Source organism: Labrus bergylta, chromosome 4, assembly GCF_963930695.1.
Source record: "Labrus bergylta chromosome 4, fLabBer1.1, whole genome shotgun sequence".
Taxonomy (NCBI): domain Eukaryota; kingdom Metazoa; phylum Chordata; class Actinopteri; order Labriformes; family Labridae; genus Labrus; species Labrus bergylta.
Genome location: NC_089198.1, coordinates 28,018,113 through 28,040,257, shown reverse-complemented (window position 1 = coordinate 28,040,257; position 22,145 = coordinate 28,018,113). Strand labels below are relative to the sequence as shown.

The following is a 22,145-nucleotide window of genomic DNA, read 5'->3' as shown; positions in this document are numbered from 1 at the left end:
CGGCGTAGCGTCTTTTTTTAATGTTAACTTGTACGGATGCCTAATATAAACGATGTTCTTGCCTCCCACTCTGTTGAGATAGTAAAATCTAAGAGCCCTGCTATCGCGTTATCAAGCTGAACACCTGGAGTTAGATTGCCCGATGACCTTTGAATAAGCTGAAAACAGCGGAGTAGAGTTGAGTGGTGATATTTCTGGTACGCAGGATGGAATAAATCAGCATGTTAGATTTGTTCAATTTACGTGACAGGTGAAGTGTGCTACACCTTGGCATTTTTGTTTTACTCCACAGTGTCACACAAATTGCTAAATTGTGTCATAATGTATTGGCTTAGTGGAGTTATCAGTAGATTGTTTGGCACAAAAGCGCGCACAGGAAATAAGTCTATTTAATAATTCCTTATTTCTCTACTCATTTATTTTACATTTAGCACTTATTTGGTGATGATCAAGCCCCAATTACAAAGTATGGTCAGTTCAAATGCCACTTTTTATAGCCTAAGTAGTGTTGCTGTAGAGAGAGATGATGCATATAGAGATGGTTGGCACAATAGTTATAGCATTTCTTCAAAGTTTAAACTGGGTACACCATGGAGGAAACCAGTTCTATAAATAAATCGTCGTTATTTTCACATGGTTAAGTCTTGCAAACACTTTAAGACTCTGTAGCAGACACAACAGGAAAAAAAAAAAAGAAATAATCAGATAATTGTTAAAGATGAAACACATTGAATTAGTATAGGATTGTGTTGTTTTATAGCTGTACTTGCATACCTTATAATGTGTTTAGTATGTGCTCTTTTCTTGTTATTGTACTCTTGTTTTATGGAGAGGGCTTCAGGAGTTCCACAAATAAAGTTATTATTCATATTATAGGCCTAAATAATGACATTTAGATTTTTAAAAAAAATACTGGACTATATTGTGTTGTTTCATGTCTTTTTATGTCTGAACAGGATAATGAATCAAACAAAGAATACGGTATTTTACCTGCTATTCTGTAAAGTGTCTTCGGAGAACATTTGCAATGAATTGGCACTTTACAAAAAAAGATTGATTGACTGATTGATTGAAATGAATGATGACCTTTATCTTAGTTCATTAACGTTTTGATTGAATAGAAATTTATAAAATGTAATGTCATTATGCAAGGTACAAAAACAACTTCGGAGTTGCATCTCTGCAAGAAGAGCAACAATAAAACAAATAAATAATTTAGTAATGGGGGGTAAAACATGTTGCAGTCTGTGAAGAGAAGCATAGTGTTGTCATTTGCACAATTAAGCATATCTATTGCATGTTTTATGAGACTAGTACGTAGTTTAAGAACATGGGTCAGGGGTTTTTGTCTGAGAAAATCATAAACAAACTAATGGCATCACTGCTGCCATCTAGTGTTCAAATCTACACTTACAGTATGCTAAAAACACTGGAGAAATGTATCCTATACTAAACAAAAAAAATAAGACAAACCAGCACAAGCAGGCTCTCTTATGGCATTATTTAGTTGCCAGTTGTTTCATCTTAGCATCCTCCTTTCTATCAATTCCAGGTTGTTGTTTTCTTGTTCAATGCTACACCTGTTATGAGGGAAAATGTCCAACAACAAAGAATTGCAAGTCCATGGTTAATCAGTGTTTGTCTTTATTTTAATATACAAAAAGATGGATGTATTCTCATCTAGTTTATATTTCTAAGCATTTCAACTCACAGATAAAGTTACCATTCATACTGTTTTAGTGAAATCCAACCAACAGCCCGCACGCACACATTCACATGAACAGGGAAGGTCACACAATTCAGTCCGACAGTCACACCACGAGAAATGAACAATATGTTGACTGTAAATCAAGAGGGGAGGGGGGGGGGGATTTTGCTTTCACAGGATTCACATGAAAAGGAAGAAACCTTTTAGATTTGTCAAGTAAATATATACACAATAGTTGATATTTTTTTCCTGATTTTTTTGTGAAGATGAGACTGACTCCATGTTAGTGTCACTAACGAGAGGTACTGCATGAGGTAACTGGTTTTTTTTTTTCCATTCAGAAGAGCTGGGTGTAAGACAGCATTTGGAGGTCAACAACTGATCGCGGCGGATTATATTTCCTTCGAGATTGTTGTATTTTTTTTTTTTTCCTGGCACAAAACGTGAAAGCACCGGGGTCATGTTCAGCCCGCACACAACCTAAAGCGTTTTTTTCTTTTTGTTTTCCCATCGACGGGCTTTAACATTGTGTGTACTCGTCCAAACATGATCCAGATGTGATAAGATGATCGGCAGAGAGACAACTGCTAAGTCACAGCTGGGTTAATGACTGAAAACTTATGATATTCAAGTGAATATTGCTGTTTAAGAAATATTGCTGGACCTCAAAGCCACGCTCATGCCACTGTTTGCATGAACAGGGCTGCATCATCAATCAGTCGTGTGGTTGGAGACACACTGACGATAACCCAAAACAATAAAAACATTGCTCTGTAGTCATGGATGTATTTGCCCCCCTCCCCCTCCCTATCACACGTTCTTCACCAAAAACTGCACAGCAAGCGTCACAGATTACTCTTAAAAAATATCACCATCTCTCCACAGCACTAATCGAAGCACGACAGATGAGCCTGCGTGTGTCCAACGTGGCTAAAAACTATCACTGAACGAGTCTGAACATCACATCGGCGGGTTAATAATGAGGTAATACTGTTCAAACTGGCATTTTCCAGCAAGTGGCCAATCACAGAAGCCGCCCAGCACCAAAACCGTCAGTTTTTTTTTTTTTTTTGAATGTTTGTTTTTGAATGATATACACACTAAGATTTCTACTGCAAGTGCTACCTACACAGCTTCTGATCCAGAGCAACTGACACCAGTATTCATAGAAATCAGTAACACGACCACCATTCTTGAAAAATCTGAAGAAAAAATGTTCATATATATATATAATTATGTATATATATATACACAAATATAAAAAAGAATCGTCCCAGGGCTTGTTGTTAAAATTATTTTTAAATATGTAAATGTGGAACTGAGAAATCCCTTTCTGCTTCTGTGAAATGAGAAAAGTGACGCCCTGATATCGCACGGTTAGATCAGTGATCGGCAACTGTGTGTACACGTCTATTTACAAGAATCTGCCTCTCTTCTTTTTTTTTTTATAAGGTTTGTACAGCATTAACACCATGACAGCAAGTCAGGCTCTATAAAAAAAAAAAAAATCTCCACAGACAAAAGAGGCCAAAACCGGCAATAAAATATCTCAACTACTAAAAACACAATAAAATATATAACACAACTTGATATACATGTAGAAAAAAGCCTGAGGTACTTGTCAGAATATCTGAGGTCAGTCTTGAGGAGTGAGCAGCTGAGAGCTCACCCAGTCACAAAAAAAAAAGATACAGAATATTAGCCTCACATAATATCATTAGCGTTATATTAACAAAGAATACATGTACATCTACAAATCCTTGAGTATCCTGGAATAGTCACAGCAGCATAACGGACATTCAATGTATGGTTTTCATGTTATGGTACAACTATGGCATTGCATTTGAGACAAAGGCAACCATTTGAGCTCTCCTTGCATGACGTACGGTGACTGAGGTATCTTGGGACTGATGTCCGACTGAGTCTATTGAAAAAAACAAACCCATGAAAATAAAAAATAAAATAAAAACATAAACAGACATGTTGCTTACTCAAGTATGGCCCTCGCAAGGATAACCCCCCCCCCCAATATCCGTCCATGATTCTTATTTAAAAACACTCTTTTATTCATCTCACATCATTCAGTCTTCAAACACACACACACACGCTCGCTCGCACACTCAACCACAGATAGTTAAAAATCAAGAATGTGTAACATTGCAAATCCAGACAGCATCCGTCAATGCCCCTGGCACAAGGAGTAACTCTGCTTTTCTACAATTAAAAACAAAGAACAATCCAGGAATATGTCCATGGTAGCTAGCTGGATAGCTTGGCTCTCATCATAGAGAAAATGTTCCAAAGAAGCCTACTGGATACCTGAGAGGTAGTTCCCCCGGGGACAAGACGCACGTCCCAAATCTTCAAGAAAAAAAAAAAAAAAAAAAAGTCCAGAAACGTCCGATAACAACTGCTCAGCTCACGCTTCAGCTCCTGTTCTTGCGTTCAAACAGCAGTGCTCCGCTTTCTTTTTACCTTGACGTTTTCGATCTGAGGCATTCGCAGGTTTAAAGTAAGGGAGCACACTTGAAGTTTTTTTTTTTTTTTTTTTTTTTTTGTTTAAATCGAGAAGCTTCGACCCCTGAGGAAGATGAATATATTTTGTCTAACAGTCTCAAAACGGGTTCCTCCGAGGTGTGCAGCACGTCGTCCGAGGTTTGGAGCGAAAAATGTTCCTTTTCATTTGGCCGCAGACGATCATGACCAAAGAGATCAAAACGACAAACTCATGAGGTAATCAAAACAGACTAACACAAAAAGAAATACATGAGGTAATGAGAACATTTAGGATTTGACACACAGCTGTAATCAGATGTGCCCATGGAATAACTTATTACTACTTTAACACTACAGCAGATGGATGTGTTAGTGAAAAAAAAAAAAAAAAAAAAATACCAGTATTGGGATTAAATATGAGCTGCATTCAAGTTGCTAGTTGTCGCTGTATCTACGCGTTTAAATATTCACGGAGATCCGCTGAGTTTGGATTTGGGGAAGAGAGAAAAAAAAGAGTCAGGAGCTCATGGTGGTGTCACCCCGTTCAGGTGCTGGACTCTTTGGGAGGTAGGTCCTCGTTGGTGAGAGATGTCACTATGGAGACGGGGCCGTCTGAGGTAGTGCTGCTGATCGTCCTGGAGATCTGACCGATGCGCTCCTCCACGCAGCCGGCGGACAGTCGCGCCTCTGCGTCGTGGTCCCAGCATTCTTCGATGGTCTCGCACATCTGGTTAAGACCCTGGAGGAATGAAACAGGAGTTATAGGAGGAGGCTGTTATTCCCTCACCCAAACAATATTTTAAAAAAGAGGATATGGGTCCCTGTTTTTTTTTTCCAAGTCAACAGGATTCATCTTAACTGTCAAACAGGGCCATCTTTAAAGCAAAAATGTGACCACCCTATGTTCTTCTAGATCGATCTAAATGGATATTTATCACAATGTTTATTTTGAAAGTTTCTCCACTTTGGGTGAGACCCTGATAATGGCAAAGGACTGAAAACAAATAGAGTTCAAACACTTAATATAGGGGTGCTGGTAGCGCAGTGGTTAGTGCACGAATGCTATAGGACTCCAAGCGGGCCACTCTGGTTTGAATGCGACCTGTGGCTCCTTCCCGCATGTCATCCCCCACTCTCTCTCTCTCCCTGATTTCTGACTCTATCCACTGTCCTGTCTCTACAATAAAGCCCCAAAAAGCCCCAAAATGAATCTTTAAAAAACAACAAAAAACACTTAATACAGCTGTTTTATAATTACACAAAATGAAAAGAGCATATCTGTGAGTAGGAGGGTTTATCAGGCGTCATTCATTAGGGTTTTTTTGTGGGAGTTAAATTAACCACGAGGTCTGCCCCTCTCCAAGACTAACAATTAAGGTGAATAAAAAAAGTAATAACACAGAGTTAATCATTTTCAGACTTCTGATCCATGTTTTTCCAGCACATTTGACTTTTTAAAATGTGTGCATTTGGTTATCCGTTATATTGAACAGCAGCTCGGACATATTTTGCAGAGGGACGTGTGAATGTACTACAGTGTGCTCTGCACAGGCAAGTGAAAACTGCAACTAGCTAGATGCTGACCCCATCACTGCTTCGTAAAATGTCCAAACTTCATCATCTTTATCACCTCAAATTCCCTTACTAAGATCATTTTACTGTAAGGCCCTAGGAACAAAGTTTCAGCATTTAAAAAAAAAACTGCTTCCCAGAGCGATGACCTTATATGGTCGAGCTATACTTTCCTGGAAAAAAGGATGCATGACATCCTGGTATTGCTGTTAAAACTACAGGAGCTATTCTTCCACTGTTACTCACAGGATGTTTGAGCCAGCAGTCCTTCAAGACTGGACGCATCTTCTTGTGCACGACCACATCCTGCAGATCCTCCAGGGTGGGATGCTGGCCTATTTCATCCTCGAACGGCAGCATGTACTCGCCAACTGTACCTGCAGAGGGGTAATGAGGCAACAGGATGGAAAGCATTACACAGACATCCACACCGGGAACTGGTGCAGTATTTGGAAAATCCACAACTCCTCGCTCTATCTAAAGACTAACCGCCCACATGACACCTTTAACCTGGATCAGATGGCTTCCTCGGACCGGAACAGAAACTAATCCTTTGTTTATTAGATCAGCCTGCAGCACAGTGACCTCCCACCTGTGGGCCAAGCAGCATTCCTGCTCTGTTTGACTCACCGTCGGTCTCTACGCAGCGGGACACCAGCTCCCACAGCACCAAGCCCATAGCATACATGTCTATCCTCAGGAAGGAGTCGCGCTGGAAGTTGATGGCTCCTTCCAGAACCTCTGGAGCCATGTAGCGCCTCGTGCCCACCTGACAAGAAAGTGGATTCAACTAGATATCAGCATGTCTATCAGTGATGTTTGAAATCAAAGTTATATACATGGAATGTTTTCAACGGCAAGAATGCCAGCTTTCTGAAATTTGTGTTTCGGCAGATTGTTCTACTTTTTCAGCAACAGCCAGAATTAACACTTAACATTTCTCACCATGAGTGAGTCAGATGAATGCAAAACAGTGATTTGATATCAATGAATGTTGAAAAGAAAAAAAATCCTTCACATTGCTCTCGCTTGGCATCTCCAATTTATAAGGAAAAAATAACAAGGTTTCAGTCCCTCTGAACCTTTGTCAAGTGTGTTCTCTAACTCCCTTGAAAAAGGTCCAGAGAGTGGAGGCACTGAGGTGTGGAGGATTGTTTCTTTTCATGTGATAGTTTGATGTCCTATGCACCTACTGATAAGACATTCAAAAGTTTATTCTGAAAACATCAGAAAGCATCAACCTTCAGCCTCATTAAGTCTGCCTGAGGTCCTAAACAACTTTTTAAATATTGGCTGTGTTCAGACCGTCGTGTTTGTATAGTTATGTATAAACAGGCATTGTTTTTGTATGTTGTACAACATTGTGTTTCCCTCTTCTTATCTTTAAATGAATCAGATATTTAGCTTTACATATTTATATGCTGATTACTTCACTTTGACACATTTGTATATGATTTCAAACATTGTCAGTTTATTTTAATGAACATCTCTTTGACAGAAACCTTCCTCAATAAGCTCTACACTTTGACTAGCTTATCCCAAAATATAAATAAGAACTATAAATCAAAAGAAGGTTTAACTACAATGAGACTTACTCTGAAAGAATTCAGCACAAACTCAATATTTACTAGAAGTGCAAACACATGCAGCACTGTAAAAGCCTATGAAAACAGTTCAGCGACAAAATGGCGGCGGTTACTCAGCCTTGCATCAGAGTGTCAACACAGAGCTGGGAGCTGGTGTTGAGGTGAGTCCGTACCTGTCCATGAGTATCTCCTGGAGGTTTTCCTGGTTCAAACCGTACAGCGAGCCCAAAGTCTCCGATGATTGCAGTCAAGTCATCTCGTAGCATCACATTCTTACTCTTGAAGTCCCTGGGAAATTGATTTTAAGGGGATGGGGGGGATTAATATCAAAAGTAGAATTACTAAATCAAGCACAGCCAGTAGAGGGCAGTACCTTCAGAAAGTTTGATTTGAAATCAAATGTAAAGTGTTTTTCAGTGTATGTAAGTTGAGTCCAGCTGAGAACAGCTCATGTTTGTCCTACCTGTGTGCAATGGTGGGTTTGGGTCCCTCTCCCTTGTAGCTGGGAATGTCCTCATGGAGGTAGGCCAGGCCGCGGGACATGGTCTCTGCTATGAGACACAGCTCAGTCCAGGTCACAGTGTTACCCTTCAGGTGGTCCGTCAATGAGCCCTGTGCACACACATACACAAAAAAAAGAAGACTTAGAAACAACGACAAATACGTTCAAAAGAACATTATTACTCATTCTCCTGAATCTAACTCCAATGAGCATTCATCAACAAGAACCTTGCACAGAGTGTTCTTGGTTTTACGTCACTTGCCAGCAGAATAATTAAGGCAAGAAGAATTTTTCATATAGTCTAAATGCTTAAGATAAAGCGTAAAATACCAGAAATACAAACAAAAGAGGAAAGAAAACATTCAACCAGATGACACATGCACTGATGGCAATGAGTCAATAACTGTAACTAAATATGTTTGTGCGCCGCCATGGATGGAAGTTGCTATAAGGACGAGCTTGGAAGTCATTACACCAATAATGTGATGCTACGCTAGTGGTTCTGCTAATGATGATTTAATCCTGTTAAGATACATTAATAGCTTTTGTTGAGAGGGCCGATGAACAGGATGTTCTGCTAGCCTGGAGGTGTTTCATCACAAACTATTATTTCAGGAACACTTGCTGCTGTTTTGGACATAATCGCCTGCATTATTCATCCACTACATGCTTTAAAAGAAAAAGGGCTAACAATCCGAGCAACACAATTCTATGACTTGAAGGTGTTAGTGCTGAGTACAGCAGATGAGCCATAAGTAATAAAATTCCCTTTAATAAAAAGCTGTGATGCTCTTTTGTTGAGGTAAATAAAAACGCCTCTGCCAATATTGGAAAATGTGCAGTGCTTCATGTAAACACACAGGCCCTATACCTCACCATGGGCTTGCTGTATATAGTCGTGTTTTATATATATGGGAGACTCACCCTCTCATGAAACTCTGTGATCAGCCACAGCTCCGTCTCCAGGTTGCTTCCGTGTTTTTCTGCAGCGATGTAACGCAGGAGGTTTTCATGTCGCATCCCCGGAGTGATGAAAATGTCCCGCTCGTTATGCCATGACTGTTTATCCTACACAAACACAGAAAGGAATGGAGGGTCAGGATTTTTAACATTCATACAAGCTTTTTACAAAATACTACAGAGCTTAAGTCATGTTTAAACTAGAAGCTGCTACAAGAGAAAGAGAGAGAGCACTGTCTAAATTGAGCCCATGCCTAAATTAGTACTTTTTCAACATATTGCAACTTTTGCAATATCTTTAATTACCAAAAAGTGCAACTTTTTGGTAATTAAAGATAAGACATCTCCCAGTATTAAGTGCCATGGGTATATCTGGTATTGTAACATTCCTATCACATTGTTCTTTAAAAAAAGAGAAGACGCTAATTCCCCAAATACCCATCACTATTATAAAAACAATTCCAGACCAAACAGCTTTTCATCTAATTCCCGGGCTTCCCTTTTGAATTCAAAACAAAGATTGTACTATGAAAAATATCCACCAAAGTCCCAGATAGGAGTTGTGTTTAATACTGATGTGTTTTCCATATAAAATCACATCACAATGTGTTGTTGTGTTTCCAAATAAATATCAAGGAAACATGTTATTTTGAACTGCCTGGATTAGGCAATATAGCCCCAACGTTTTAGTACAATGTTTTAATGGGGGCAGCCTGCTGACATAGCCCCCCCCCCCCCCCTTGTCCCTATCCTTCTTCCTACACTTGATGCAAAAGAAACATACCAATGACAAATCTTATACCGGCTTTGTCAAAATTATACAAATGAAGATTGATTGATGGTAGGAGGGTTTATGTTAGAACCACACCCCCACCCCAGGTTTAGTTATACAAAATAATTATACATAAGAGGCTCAAACTGGAGCTAAAAAGTAGCATTCTACAAAAAAAAAGAACACATGATCGTTTTGAGGTAACATTGCTGACGTACCTGAATGGGGAAAATCTTTACGGCAACATATTCGCTCATCAACTGGGCTTTCCAAACACAACCAAAGCGCCCCCTAGCTTTGATTTCCAGCAGCTGCAGGGGTTTCAGACCCACCATGGGGGAAGGAGGAGCTGGGCCTGGATCCTAAAAGAAAAACAGAGGAGGAAAAAAAACAGTGAAATGTTGCTCTTTTGCTGAATCTTTTTGGACAGATGTACTAATTTCTCTTCAAAAATAATACAAAAGAGGACAAAGGAAAAGTGGAAAAGCAAACGAGAGTGAGACTCATCTCTCTCTCTCTCCGATATGAACTGCTCTAAATGAGTCAATGGGGGGTACGGCCTCTCTTACCTCGCTCAGGTCTACGTGGCCATACGGAGGTTTGCGGTGGCGGTACATCCACAAGGCCAGAACAAGGGCCAGGGACAGCACGCAGAGAGGCAGCAGCGAGTACACCAGCACGTTGAGAAGGGACGGCACTCTGGGTGGAGGCCGGATTTTCACTGACGAGGAAGAACAGAATAATTACAGAACATCTGCTTAATGACACGGAGGGTATTAGCGAGGGAGACGAGCGACCCTCACAACGGGATGTTAAAAGAGATGAGCAACATTTTATCTACATTTAACAACCTTGATCCTCACTGAATGAGTCCATAAAGGAGCATCAAACTGACGAGTGATTGGGTGCTTCAAATCTCATTTCACTACAATGAGCCAGTGTTTAATCAGAATGTTAATGTATATGATGTTTTTTTTACGATGAGGTGCAAGGCTTAGCCGCACTCACACTAACCAAAAGGGGGGGGGGAGCAGAGACCTATTTTAGTGCTTGTGCTATACTGTACGTGGGATGCATTCACGGCTCACCTCGGTTGCCAGTGCCAATCATGTCGGGAAGGTGGGTGAATCGTTCATTGCAGTAGTTGCCCTCGCAGCAGCAGAAGAAGACCTGAGGGTTTTCCTCCATAGAGACACACTCTTGCCTGCAATGGAAGATGACACACCTACATTATTGCTTTGGTAAACAAATGTCACAAGCAGAGACTTCTCAAACTGAGTAGAACTAGCACAGGGTTCAGGGATCTAGACTTGAACTCGTTGCCCAGTAGGCGAGAGTCTGCCTCTTGTGTTTCTCTTATTGTCTGGATGCTGGCTTTAACCAATGCAATGCCTGGTTTGGATACTCCTAACGTTACAAATGCATCGTTTAACAGAAAAGACATTTTAAGATGTGCTGTAAGCTCCTCTAGGTTTACATAGACTACATCTTATTATGGACGTCAAGCTCTTCTGACAAACTTCCAGTTCAAGTCTACCTCGTCCCCTTTGGACAGAGTGATCTCTCATATCTCTTCAATGATCTTGTCTTTTACATTATGTAACCAAAAAAAACGTCTGCTTCATTTTAACTGTTTCACTCATTGAAAGTCAACAGAGACTGTTTCTGCAGCGTTCTGGTAATCCCTTCATCTGACGCCTAACCCACACAGACATCAAAAACAACATCATATAAATGATCAGTCTGCATTGTGATGGCTGTGTTTGCGTTTGTATGTCATAAGTAGGCAGTAGTTTCATAACAGTTGAAAATGTCCTCACAGGAGCTTTAAATAAGATAACCGTTTTTATAGAAAGAAAAATGGCCCGTTTATTTGATGGAGAAACTTAATTGTACCCAGTTCAAACGTTGAGGAGGTGGTGGGATTTCTTAATCCTTTTTCTGAAGAGACAATAAAGACCTGCTCTTAAAGCTCCTGTGAGGAACTTTCAGTTTGTGTCCATTTTAGCATGTTTTTTCCTGATCTTGTCCTTTAAATGTATCAGTACTGTTTCCTATATATGTGTATATACTTATTTGCTTCTACTTATAACAGTGTTACATATCGCTCATGTTAAAAAAGACTTTTAAAAAGGCTCTTTTGCCAGGGTGCTGTTAGTTGCCGTATCTGACACCTACACCCTGCGGCAGCTTTTACAGACTTTAAAAATGACTTTACAGACGTAGACAATCTTCTTACTGATGGTCTTATCTAATTTTGAAGGTAATAGACAGACGTGACTTAAATTTCATTGCGTCTCATAAACTGTAATCAAACTCCTCGCAGGAGTTTTTAAATATAGCGATTAATCTTTGTATAACTGTTAAATAATGTATTCAAAACTGCCCACACATTCTCCTCTTTACATTTCTTTTTCTAGCAGCTTCTATTAAACTGACCACAATTAAAAAAATAAAACTCCTTTCAAGGTCCGTCTATTTCCCTTTACAGTCATAATTACAGCCGACAGCACTTCCAAGCAGAAGCTATTTCCCCTGAAAGTGTCAACTAAATTTGCACCTGTCCTTAAACCTACAATTTGTGAACATCCAATTTAAACGTTTCTGGGATTATGCATTTGGATGAAAGCAGTCCATGCTCTTTTAATTGAATGTACTGCAGTGTCCAGCATAATAACTAGCTTTATCCTTCAAGTCTTAAACTGCAGGTCAATCTGAGTTCTGATAATTTAGGGGACATTATTCAAAGTATAAATATGTATCAGCAGCAGAAGGTTTTGATTGTGCCACAGCGTTTATTTCAAACTGTCTTCAAGACCAAACAGAGTTCTCTGGTGGCCTTGTATCCCTCCCATCATGATGCTGTGCACTTAAGATGAACTTGATTCTTTTATTAGTCCAGGCTAAGTTAATTTGTTTTGCTGACTGTACAGTTTGTATTGAAGACTATATTTAATAATTTACAATCTGTAGAACGGGTTGTATAGATGCTTTATAAGAGGATGCTGTACGCTAAGTGGCTTGTACTTTAAATTGAGATCTCTGCATGTTGTCTGGACCATTATAGAGAGTAACAATTAATCAGAAGAAGAAATAAATCAAGAACTTTCTCGATCGTCTTGAAAACAAAAGGAGTCTCTTAGTGCTGCCAGGTCTTTGTGGTGATCACAAAATAATTATTCTAAATGGTCCATTAGTCATCTGGGAGACTTTGCAAGAAAGACAAGTTTATCATTTTCCTGTATCTTCTTCTTCATTCTCTGTAAGTTCTAATTGTGAACTGATAAAGTCATAAAGTGGTAGACTGTGAATCAGAGAAAAGGAACAATGTGGTTTCAAGCATACGCTCCAGTAATGACAAGTGCTCTTGGCATTTGTCTTTTTTCTATTTCTGATATTTTATTTGTAAATATTCCATAAAATATGAAATTAAATCTACTCTTAGCTCAATATGCAGTTTCAACTTCGGTTTGTACAGGATCCATAGTATGTTTACTGGCTATTGTGTGTAACGTGTCAACACTTTGTGTTCTTTTTGAATTGACTTCAGTAGATTTGGTGAATCTTGCATCTCCTCATATGATTTCTTGTTTAATTCCAAATTTGGATATCCATAATGCTGCAGCTAATAATTCCAATCAGCTCCATGCAAGAACACGAGACCTTTAAATTGTCTTGTTTACTCCAAGCCAAAACTAAAATATTGAAATTGATTTAAAGCCACAAAACACACATTTGAGATGCTGGAAGATGCAAATGTGTGTCATGTTTTCTTGATGAGTTATTTAAGTAACATATTAGCAACAAATTGTGTTTTTGGTAACTGTTCTGTCAACTCGTCAATGAATTTAAAGTTGTTTTTTCAAGAGTTGTCACTCCTGCCGCTTAGATTGCCTCCGGTCACACACACATGAAGACGCACTGTACGAGATGTGGGCACTGAAGCATACATTCCTACTGTACTCGCTGACTCTCACTCTGGTACGAGCTAGACACCTGAAATATAAATGTAAAAGCTTGGCGGCTGTGACCTCGCTCGCTGACCCGACCTGTCATAGCAGTTGAAGTCGTCCAGCCAGCAGCCTTTCTTCACCAGCTTGATGGTCCCTGAGGAGTTGAGCCAGGAGGCGTAACAGTGCAGCCGCTTGTCCTTCTCCCCCTCGCAGCGCTCGAAGCCGCTCTGGTTGGTCCTCTCCGTGCGCCAGTTATCATTGTAGTACACACACTCCCGGGTCTCCGCTTCGCCCAGACTGTACCCTAAAGACGGACAGAAGGCCTCAGTCAGCTCACATCGTAATGAATTGTATCTCGACGGTGGAAGGAAGCACAGACATATGGCGCGGGATCTGCTCGGTGCCATGAAGGAGAGACATCTCTGAGCAGAGCCTCTATCATCTCTCTGGCACTCGGCCAAGTTCGGGAGCCCTCTGTAGTGAAAAGGGAGCTCCTCTGGGCTAAGAAATTGTTGCTGAATAGTAGTTCAGCATAATCCCATTCACTAAAAGATCTTTTCTGGGAGTAAAGGAGGAAAAATGACAGAATTTAATTAGCTATAGAAAAACAATAGTATGCCCTACTGTGGCACAGAAACACACCACACACCGGGATGCCACTTCTTTAGATAAGGACTCTTGTTTCCTGCTGAAGTGTGACACATCTGGAAGGACAGATAAGACCTTCTTCTTTGGGGGCTTTTACTGTCATTTAGCAGGAAATAGCCCCCTATAACCAAGCTGATATGTAACAATAGCTGTCAGTCTCCTGCTGTTGCACAACTCCCAGTTGAAAAGGTTTTGTATCTCTATGGATTCCATATTCGACACAGACTTTAGCAACACATGTACGAGGTGTTTTAATGGATAAAATACCATATAACGTGCGTACATGTCATTCACAGCACAGCTTGGACAGTTATCTTTGTTCACAGAAAAAATAGTGCGTGTCTCTTTAAATCCCTGCCTATAGGAGAGCTGCCCATCCCCCAGCGTTACCCCCACCGACCCATTACACACACTCAGGCACGCATCCACTTACACATACATGCATTTAGTTGTCCAGCAGCATACAATGGGTTCGTACCAGAGCACACAGGGATGCATGAAAGCGCCAAACATTGTGCTCGTCATTTAGGATGAGAGGTAGTAAGCCCAACACACACAGGAGCACACACACACACACACAGGAGCACACACACACACACACAGGAGCACACACACACACACACAGCAGTGATGCTCCATTGAGCCGAGATGGCATTTCTGATATCTGTGGTCACATGATCCGTGAGGACTTTTACTACAAGATCATTCCCCAACCCCCCTCCCTCTGTCACTAACCGAGGCTTACACCACAACAACATGAATTCTGGAGAAGAAGCTTACTATACACTCTAATCTATAAACCATAAAGCCTTAGGTCCATCGCTATAGCTGTGCATCAATGACGTTTGTATCACAGTTCGAGGATAAAAGCCATGAGGTGACAGACTTGGGTGTTATTGTTTGCAGGAAACGTATGTGGTTTCAGTATGGGCTGCCAAACCAGGGGTGGAGGTAATCACGTTTTAGGCAAACAGTAAAACATCCCATTTGAGTTGCAAACAAAAGAAAAACAAGCCTCACGCTCAATTTCACGTGGTACAAATTCACAGTCTTGAGTGTGTGTGTGTGTGGAAACGGAGATGTGTAACAGTAACCTCAATTCAGGGCAAAGACCTGGCTTCAAGATCACAGCTGCTGTCTCTTCAAATCAAATTGATTTATGACAAGAGAGAGAGAGAGAAGAGAGGGAGAAAGTGTGTTTTCAGAGGATCTTGTTCGAGCTGCGACCACAAACACGACCTGAGATGTACAATCTAAGGTTTCAGGATGTTGATGCAGCTGCTGCCTTCTATTCCTGCCACTGTTAAAAAAGAAAGGCGACAGGGAAACGCAACAGTTCTACATTAGGGGCATATTTCTGTGACAATTCCCAGCAATATGTGACTGAATTCATGTAAGCGTTATGCTTTGTGTGCGACTTAAAGAGTCGAAGGTGTTGAGGAAATAATGACCCCGGTGAAATAGACGTGTTGAAGGGGGCAAACAGAGGAAAAGGCGATTACGGGGTTGGAGAATAAAATCCCCCACAGCTGAACGTCGGTATCGGCTGCCAACAAAGTTTAATCCGCCCAACAATCGTAAACTCATTCGCGGGTCGGCATTTCAAACCCACACATACACACTCACAAAAATATCCCTCTGACTCGGGACGACACGACGGACTCGCTTAAAAAAAAAAACTGTTGCAAAAAAAATTCAACAATAGCCGCTTACCTGCGCACAAAGTTCCCAGAAGAAGTGAACAAGTCAGCCATGAAAAAGACATGTTCCGTTTCGAATACAGGACAGAGATTTTCCCCCGCTTTCCGTCGCGAACATTAAAAAGTCAGGTTGTCCAAAACATCAGTCCAGGATCAAAACGACCACAGGCCTCCGGTCCCCTCGGCAGCCTAACCACCACCAGCAGCAGCAGCAGCAGCTCCACCACAGCGCGTGTCAATAGCCGCGTCGCTGCAACAATGTTGCAAGAAAAGAGAGGAGCGATTAATTGACTGGCAGACTGTTAGTCCAGTACAAGGTGCGGCATGTCGCCTCTGAAGTGGATCCACAAACCGAACGGGACGCCTTAAAACCAGCGGAGACGAAAGCCCGGCGCTCTTTTTTGAGGTTATTCAGTTGGATAGTAGCACCGCTGCATCGGGAGGTCGGTCGGGGTTTACATGCATGTTACTGATCTGTGTCCAAAATGGCTTCTAAATGGGGAATGGGCTGCAAACAGGGAAACCCGGATGTGTAAACACAAAGAGGGGAATTCAGGCAGCTCAGCGAGTGACCTTTACACGACACCGTAGATACACGCCTGAAATGACTTTATGTGTTGCCTCGTATCGATGTTTAGCACGGTTTCTATCCCAAAAAATATTAAAATACGGAATATTAGGCGCTGGGGATAGAAATACGTTCACCACGTTGTTTTTTTGTCCCAGTGCCAGCAAATACTACACTTGCACTTTCTGTGGTCGGAGTTGGTATTTTATAGTCTACTTTTTCGGTTCTGTATCATTTAGCCCCAGGTTTAAATCGAGATTTTCCTTTACTGCCTGCTAATTTTATTACTTTCACGCAAATAATAGCGAAACATATTTGTCCTCTTATGCAAAATAACGCGTGTAATTAAATTATATTTCGTAATATTTGAACTACAAGACACAAAGCCAACTGATGACTATGAGCCATGCACAATTATTCACTTTTGAATACACATTTGAATAATACATTTGTTAGCTCTTAAGTCATCATCAATAAAGTAGCTTTTGGGGAGATAAATAATATGTCTTACACACACTATGATAATTTAGTAAGATTTTCTATCTCGATGATCTTTTATGCATAAGTGTTAGTGCTAAAAATAGCTGACCTAATTTGAAGTAAAAGGATACAACAAATGCTTTTTTAAAAATGTATTTATTCCAGTTATCCTTTTCACCCACAGGCAGTGTTAAATTTAAAATGTGTCACAGATGGCAAAACCAGAATAGAAATATAACCATAGCTTAGATGAATCACTTGGCATTGTAATTATTATTATCTCAAAACAGGAACTGTATGACAATAATGTTCCCCAAACACCTAAACATGGTATTTTTCTAAAAGTAGTCTACTTCTGTTGACTCATGTCTGATCATTCTTGATATTATATATGTTATCAAAAGATGTGTTTGTGTTCTGTCTCATCAAGGCTTCCACCCAACATTTACATTAAACATTTTTTTTACCATAGTCGGTTAAAGTTAAGACCATTTCTTTCCCTCCCTGATTTGGCAAGCGTCTCTTTTGTTTTCTCCACACTAAAGAAGAAACACTTTACCTCCATTAAAGCAAGAGATCAAGGTTTGTTTATCAAATTAAATGTCTATGAAACGTCTAGGTGTCTATAACTACAAAAACAACTTGTCTCAAATTCACTTTGTAGCACTAAAGACACACTTTCTTTCATAACTGAGGTCCTTTGTGTGGGAAAATAAATCCCATCCACATAGAAAATCAACAATGACATTGTAAGGGTGCCATTAAGCATTATTGCTTGCTTGCAGGTCCCTCTTTCTCTTTCTCATCTTTGACATTCAGACTAATGGCATGTTGGTGACACCCAACCAATTCCAGCAGCAAATGGGCCAGGAATAAGGTTAGCTACAGGTAATCGCCCTTTAACTAGTGCTGCTGAGTGTAACCCAAGACAAAGCATTTCCTCATTAAGCTGTCCTTAATATTGACCCCTGTAACTCAAGAGAGGCTGTGAGCGAAACTCAGTAAAGATAGATGATCTGTTGTCATGACAGTTGGAAGAGAAAGCACACGAGTGCTCATTAAAGGTCCAAGAGAGACACAGCCACGGTGTGACCTTAAGAAGAATGAGAGCAGGTGGGGAAATGATGCAGTGGTGCATAAAAAAGAAAAACCATGCGTGAAGAGCGGTGTAAAAGGCAGTTCAAGACAACATGTGTCACTACCTTTATTGCATTGCACGTGAAAATACCGTACATGGGCACAAAATATTGACCTTAAAAGACCACACTAACTTCAAATAATACAAGATTTATTCTTCAGTTTTCTGTTTTCAATCAATCAAACTATGAATGTATTTTTTCCTATGATCAAAAAGTTTATTTCTAAAGCATTTATCAAAATCAGCATTACAAAGAGCTTTACAGAACATAAAAACTCAACATTGAAATACACAAAAAAAATCCCTGAATAAATGTCCATGGCAGAGTCTACTGCGTGACTCGGGCTCCAAACGACATCACCAGCACGATATGTAAGCGCCTGTAGCTGTGATATTTTAGCTTCACTTCTGTACAACTGGAGGCAGTTGAGATGTGCTGTCCATCTTTTTATGCAGTCAGTGAAAAACACAAAAGCAACATCCAGACAAAGAGATAGACAACAAAAGAGCAACAAAGTGTCTAATATAAGAAATGGAAGCTGTAATGATATTGTGGCTGATAAAGATCATTTTAGCAGTTTGAGTGGAGCAGGTCACTGGCAGCAGCTGGCTATTCAAAACACTTGAAATCAGGGAGAAATCAAAAGGAAGAAGAAACTGAAGATATTGTTATGTGTGTTTTTTCATTGTTGTAGAAAGTCCCCGTTGAAATAACTCTGAAAAAGCCCAGAGGTGAGCGTCACGACTTCACAGTAAAATAGATAAATGACACTAGGTGGTAGCAGAGCTCCCCGGGGCAGGTGGAGCTACTGCTTCAACCTGTGCAATATCTCTCTTTCACTCTTGATTTATTCACTGTATATGTGGGGAGCACACAGGATCTATTGTTCACTGCTGGCTGCCAAACATGCACTTACATGTGGTTAATATATCTGCTAAAAAGCTGCCGTCTTGGTTGGTTTAAATCAGAGCATTTTTATTCAGGGATTTTTTTTCACAATTTAAACCATTTATTTTTCCTCCCTGAACAAATATACTTCCAATCCATCCAACGTTGATTATGTGTTTAGCAGTATCCAGAGTGTCTCATGTAACTTGGTAATGTGCAAGGCAAAACACTTAACGCTTTATTATTTATGGCATATAATAAAAAGCAATTACCTGAATCATAGCTGGCAGCAATTCTTAGAATAATAAAGTGAGGGTTAAGCTGAGAATTTCACACGGAGCGAGCACGAAAGCAGAAAACAGAGATGGAAATAGGATTGAAGATGTTGTAGATTCACTACTTTATTGCAGCCGTTGAATAATTCAATACAAAAATAAAACAGCGAGCAATGTCAAACATTTTCTTCATATTTTATTATTTTACAGACCCACAGAGTGAGCGTGAGATTACTTGACAGTACGGTGCGTTTTCCCTCGGTGGATGATCTCATCCCTGCAGTAACGTTGCCACAGACTGAGGACTGCTTTAGAAGTAGTTTGCTACCCTGCGGACAGACTGGATGGTGGGGTTCTCCGCCTGCCACTGTGTGAAGGAGGTGTAGTTTCCTCTCTCCACGATGTACATGCGCCCACGGTAGTTTGGCTCCTCATGCAGCACCCAGCTGATTGAGAGAAGAAGTCGTATTGAGAGAGATTTAAGACAAAGTTAGAAATGCAGCATCTATTGTAATCCAGGCGATAGAGAGTGAAGTTTACTTCTTACCATCTCCTTCAATTGGCCTACTGTCTTAGAGTTATGTTTGTGATTTAAAGGGTCACTTCTTGTAGCTGTGCAGGTTATAGGAACAATGTTCTTATTAGGAGTATTTCATGTCCTCATTCGTCTACAAGGTTGAGTTGTGGGGGCCAATAAAGGCCATGTGGTAGGGTAGGTACTATTGCCGTTGTTACTACCTGGCTATAGCTCACATTAACAGAGCCTGTGTCTGTTATAGGTGGCAATGCTGTTTGGGTGCATGGCAACTAAGGACCATAGGGGAGGTTATGTAACTCATCAATAGGGCATACAGTATGGGCATAACTGGGACAAGGGGTTTCTTCTCTAAGCACTTATCCTTTCCTTTTATTAGGGCATAAGTATTTCATGTTTATTTCAAAATTCAATTTGAAATTCAAATTTTTCCTTAAATGCAAAAAAAAAATTCATATGGAAAAAAAATGTAAATATCTTATTTGACAGTTTCTCTGAAAAACTGAAAGATAGAATTTTGAACCACATCCTCTGAACCTACGCTCTAACGAGAAAATAGTCCCTTTTAAGACGATGACAGTGTGTTAGTTACCTTTCAAGAGTAGCTAGGACACTATAGATTAATGCTAAGACGAATAGGTGTGGCAAATTTACCCTTTGAAATTTGAGTCCGTTTAACAATGCAGCTAATTAAACCCTGACTCCTCATTGGTGCAGAGACACATACCCTCCATCTCCATAAACCTTGATGGAGTTGACGCAGTTCTTGGTGAGTCCTCGAGCCTGCAGGAAAGGAGTGTCTTCGCACAGCTCCACACACTGGCCGGTGAAGTTGTCTCCCTCGAACAGCTCCATCCTGTAATGCTCTCCGTGCTGGGGAGGATAATGACACGAACACTCTCACTGAGTTATCGCAATAAAAGGAGCAAGGCCTCCATCTCTCTCTCTGTGTGACGTGATGCATTGTGTGCACAAAGACTTACACAAACAAGCTTATAGAAATCTAAAGGTTAAATGTGCGTGTGGGGGACGATCTGTAGTGCCCACAGTCTGCGTCTCAAGTGCTCAAAATGTGTGTGGTGTTCTTTCAGCTCATGGAGGCTATATGTGAAGGGAAAAACTGAGAAGAAAAAATCATTATAAACACAATTCACATTATTCTGACTTTGATTCATCTAAAATATCTGATGTACACAGATGAGGCTACACATATGCCAATGTTTTTCTTCTAACAACAAAATATTTGTCTGTCCCTGGGGTTCCCCCCACCCCCCCCCCCCCCCCCCCACACACACACACACACACACACACACACACACACACACACACACACACACACACACACACACACACACACACACACACACACACACACACACACACACACACACACACACACACACACTCATACAAACACACCCACACTCCTACCATTCTGATTGGCTTGCAGGAGCCCATGTGGTCGTTATGGGCATTCCAGCGCTGGAATTCGGGGTACTCTCCGTGCTCCAGAATGTACTGCTGGCCCTTGAAGTCTGGATGGTCGAAGCAGATGAAGGCCCCGCTCTCCACACGCACAGAGTTGACTCTATTCATGAAGCCGCGGTCCTGGAAGTTGTCGCAGTCGCTGCAGATCTCCAGCTTCCTTCCAGTGAAACATTTTCCCTCATAGAACACGATCTGAATAGAAAACCCTCGATTATTTCTCCCCTCACAAAAAAAAATGTTAGACTCTGAGCATGAATTCTTGTCGTTAAGCCATGTCACACAGCAGTAATATCTGTGGTTGACTCTACATTATTTGCTGTGTGTTTTGTTTGTTTTTGCTTCATCACACTCCCTTGTTTTTGGTACTCACCTTTCCTGAGTACTGAGACATTTTCCACTGTTTTCTCTCCCAAACTAGTCACACAGTATAAGAGTGGAAAAATGTGGACGCCCCGATATATATGAGCAAAAAAGAGAGTGGTGATATCGCGAGGCTGAGGACACAAAAGCACAACAATGGGGGGTTTAGATGTTTTGCAACCAGGGCAGTTTCTCTTACATGTGCCAGTGCTGATATTGGAGTTTGGCTCTGGAGGGGCCGAACAATACGATGGGGTATTTTGCTTTGACTGGGTTTTGGGAGGGATGTTGTACTGAGTCGGTGTTGTAGAGTAATATTTGGGTGCTTTCCAGACCGGAGGGGGAAAAACAAACACGAAAGGGCAAAGTTAAAGCAGTGAGACAGTTCAAACTAAAAATCTGATGTTTGACTTATTGAATGAGAGACTGGGAAAACGTAGACACAATGAGGTGTGGTCCCAGTCCCAGTCCCATTCTCACACCACTAAACCAGGCAGATCAGTTGTAATACCCCA

At 40.8% G+C, this 22,145-nt stretch overlaps 2 protein-coding genes across 2 annotated transcripts; both read right to left on the bottom strand.

The window, feature by feature from the left end:
- Positions 1-1,622: 1,622 nt before the first annotated feature.
- On the bottom strand, positions 1,623-16,407 carry LOC109981505 (activin receptor type-2B). The gene is made up of 11 exons (XM_020630326.3): positions 15,911-16,407; positions 13,646-13,853; positions 10,685-10,800; positions 10,166-10,317; positions 9,815-9,958; positions 8,789-8,932; positions 7,826-7,974; positions 7,536-7,650; positions 6,407-6,545; positions 6,023-6,153; positions 1,623-4,943 (listed from the first exon to the last, which is right to left on the bottom strand). The coding sequence occupies exons 1-11, from the start codon at positions 15,960-15,962 to the stop codon at positions 4,749-4,751; spliced, it is 1,545 nt and encodes a 514-aa protein (XP_020485982.1). The 5' UTR covers positions 15,963-16,407; the 3' UTR covers positions 1,623-4,748.
- A 2,936-nt stretch (positions 16,408-19,343) lies between these two features.
- On the bottom strand, positions 19,344-21,799 carry LOC109981603 (gamma-crystallin N-A). Its single transcript, XM_020630462.2, has 4 exons — positions 21,641-21,799; positions 21,214-21,462; positions 20,510-20,655; positions 19,344-19,693 (listed from the first exon to the last, which is right to left on the bottom strand). The coding sequence occupies exons 1-4, from the start codon at positions 21,659-21,661 to the stop codon at positions 19,558-19,560; spliced, it is 552 nt and encodes a 183-aa protein (XP_020486118.1). The 5' UTR covers positions 21,662-21,799; the 3' UTR covers positions 19,344-19,557.
- Positions 21,800-22,145: the final 346 nt, after the last annotated feature.

Bases quoted from the DNA above. Each gene is read 5' to 3' on its own strand.
- LOC109981505 (XM_020630326.3), bottom strand. From the start codon at position 15,962: ATGTCTTTTTCATGGCTGACTTGTTCACTTCTTCTGGGAACTTTGTGC. The intron at 7,975-8,788 runs GTGAGTCTCCCA...GTGTGTGCACAG, and splicing joins TCACAGAGTTTCATGAGAGG to GGCTCATTGACGGACCACCT. The intron at 7,651-7,825 runs GTAGGACAAACA...TCAATTTCCCAG, and splicing joins AAACCCACCATTGCACACAG to GGACTTCAAGAGTAAGAATG.
- LOC109981603 (XM_020630462.2), bottom strand. From the start codon at position 21,661: ATGTCTCAGTACTCAGGAAAG. The intron at 20,656-21,213 runs GTAGGAGTGTGG...TATCCTCCCCAG, and splicing joins CCTGCAAGCCAATCAGAATG to CACGGAGAGCATTACAGGAT. The intron at 19,694-20,509 runs GTATGTGTCTCT...TCTCTCAATCAG, and splicing joins AAGGTTTATGGAGATGGAGG to CTGGGTGCTGCATGAGGAGC.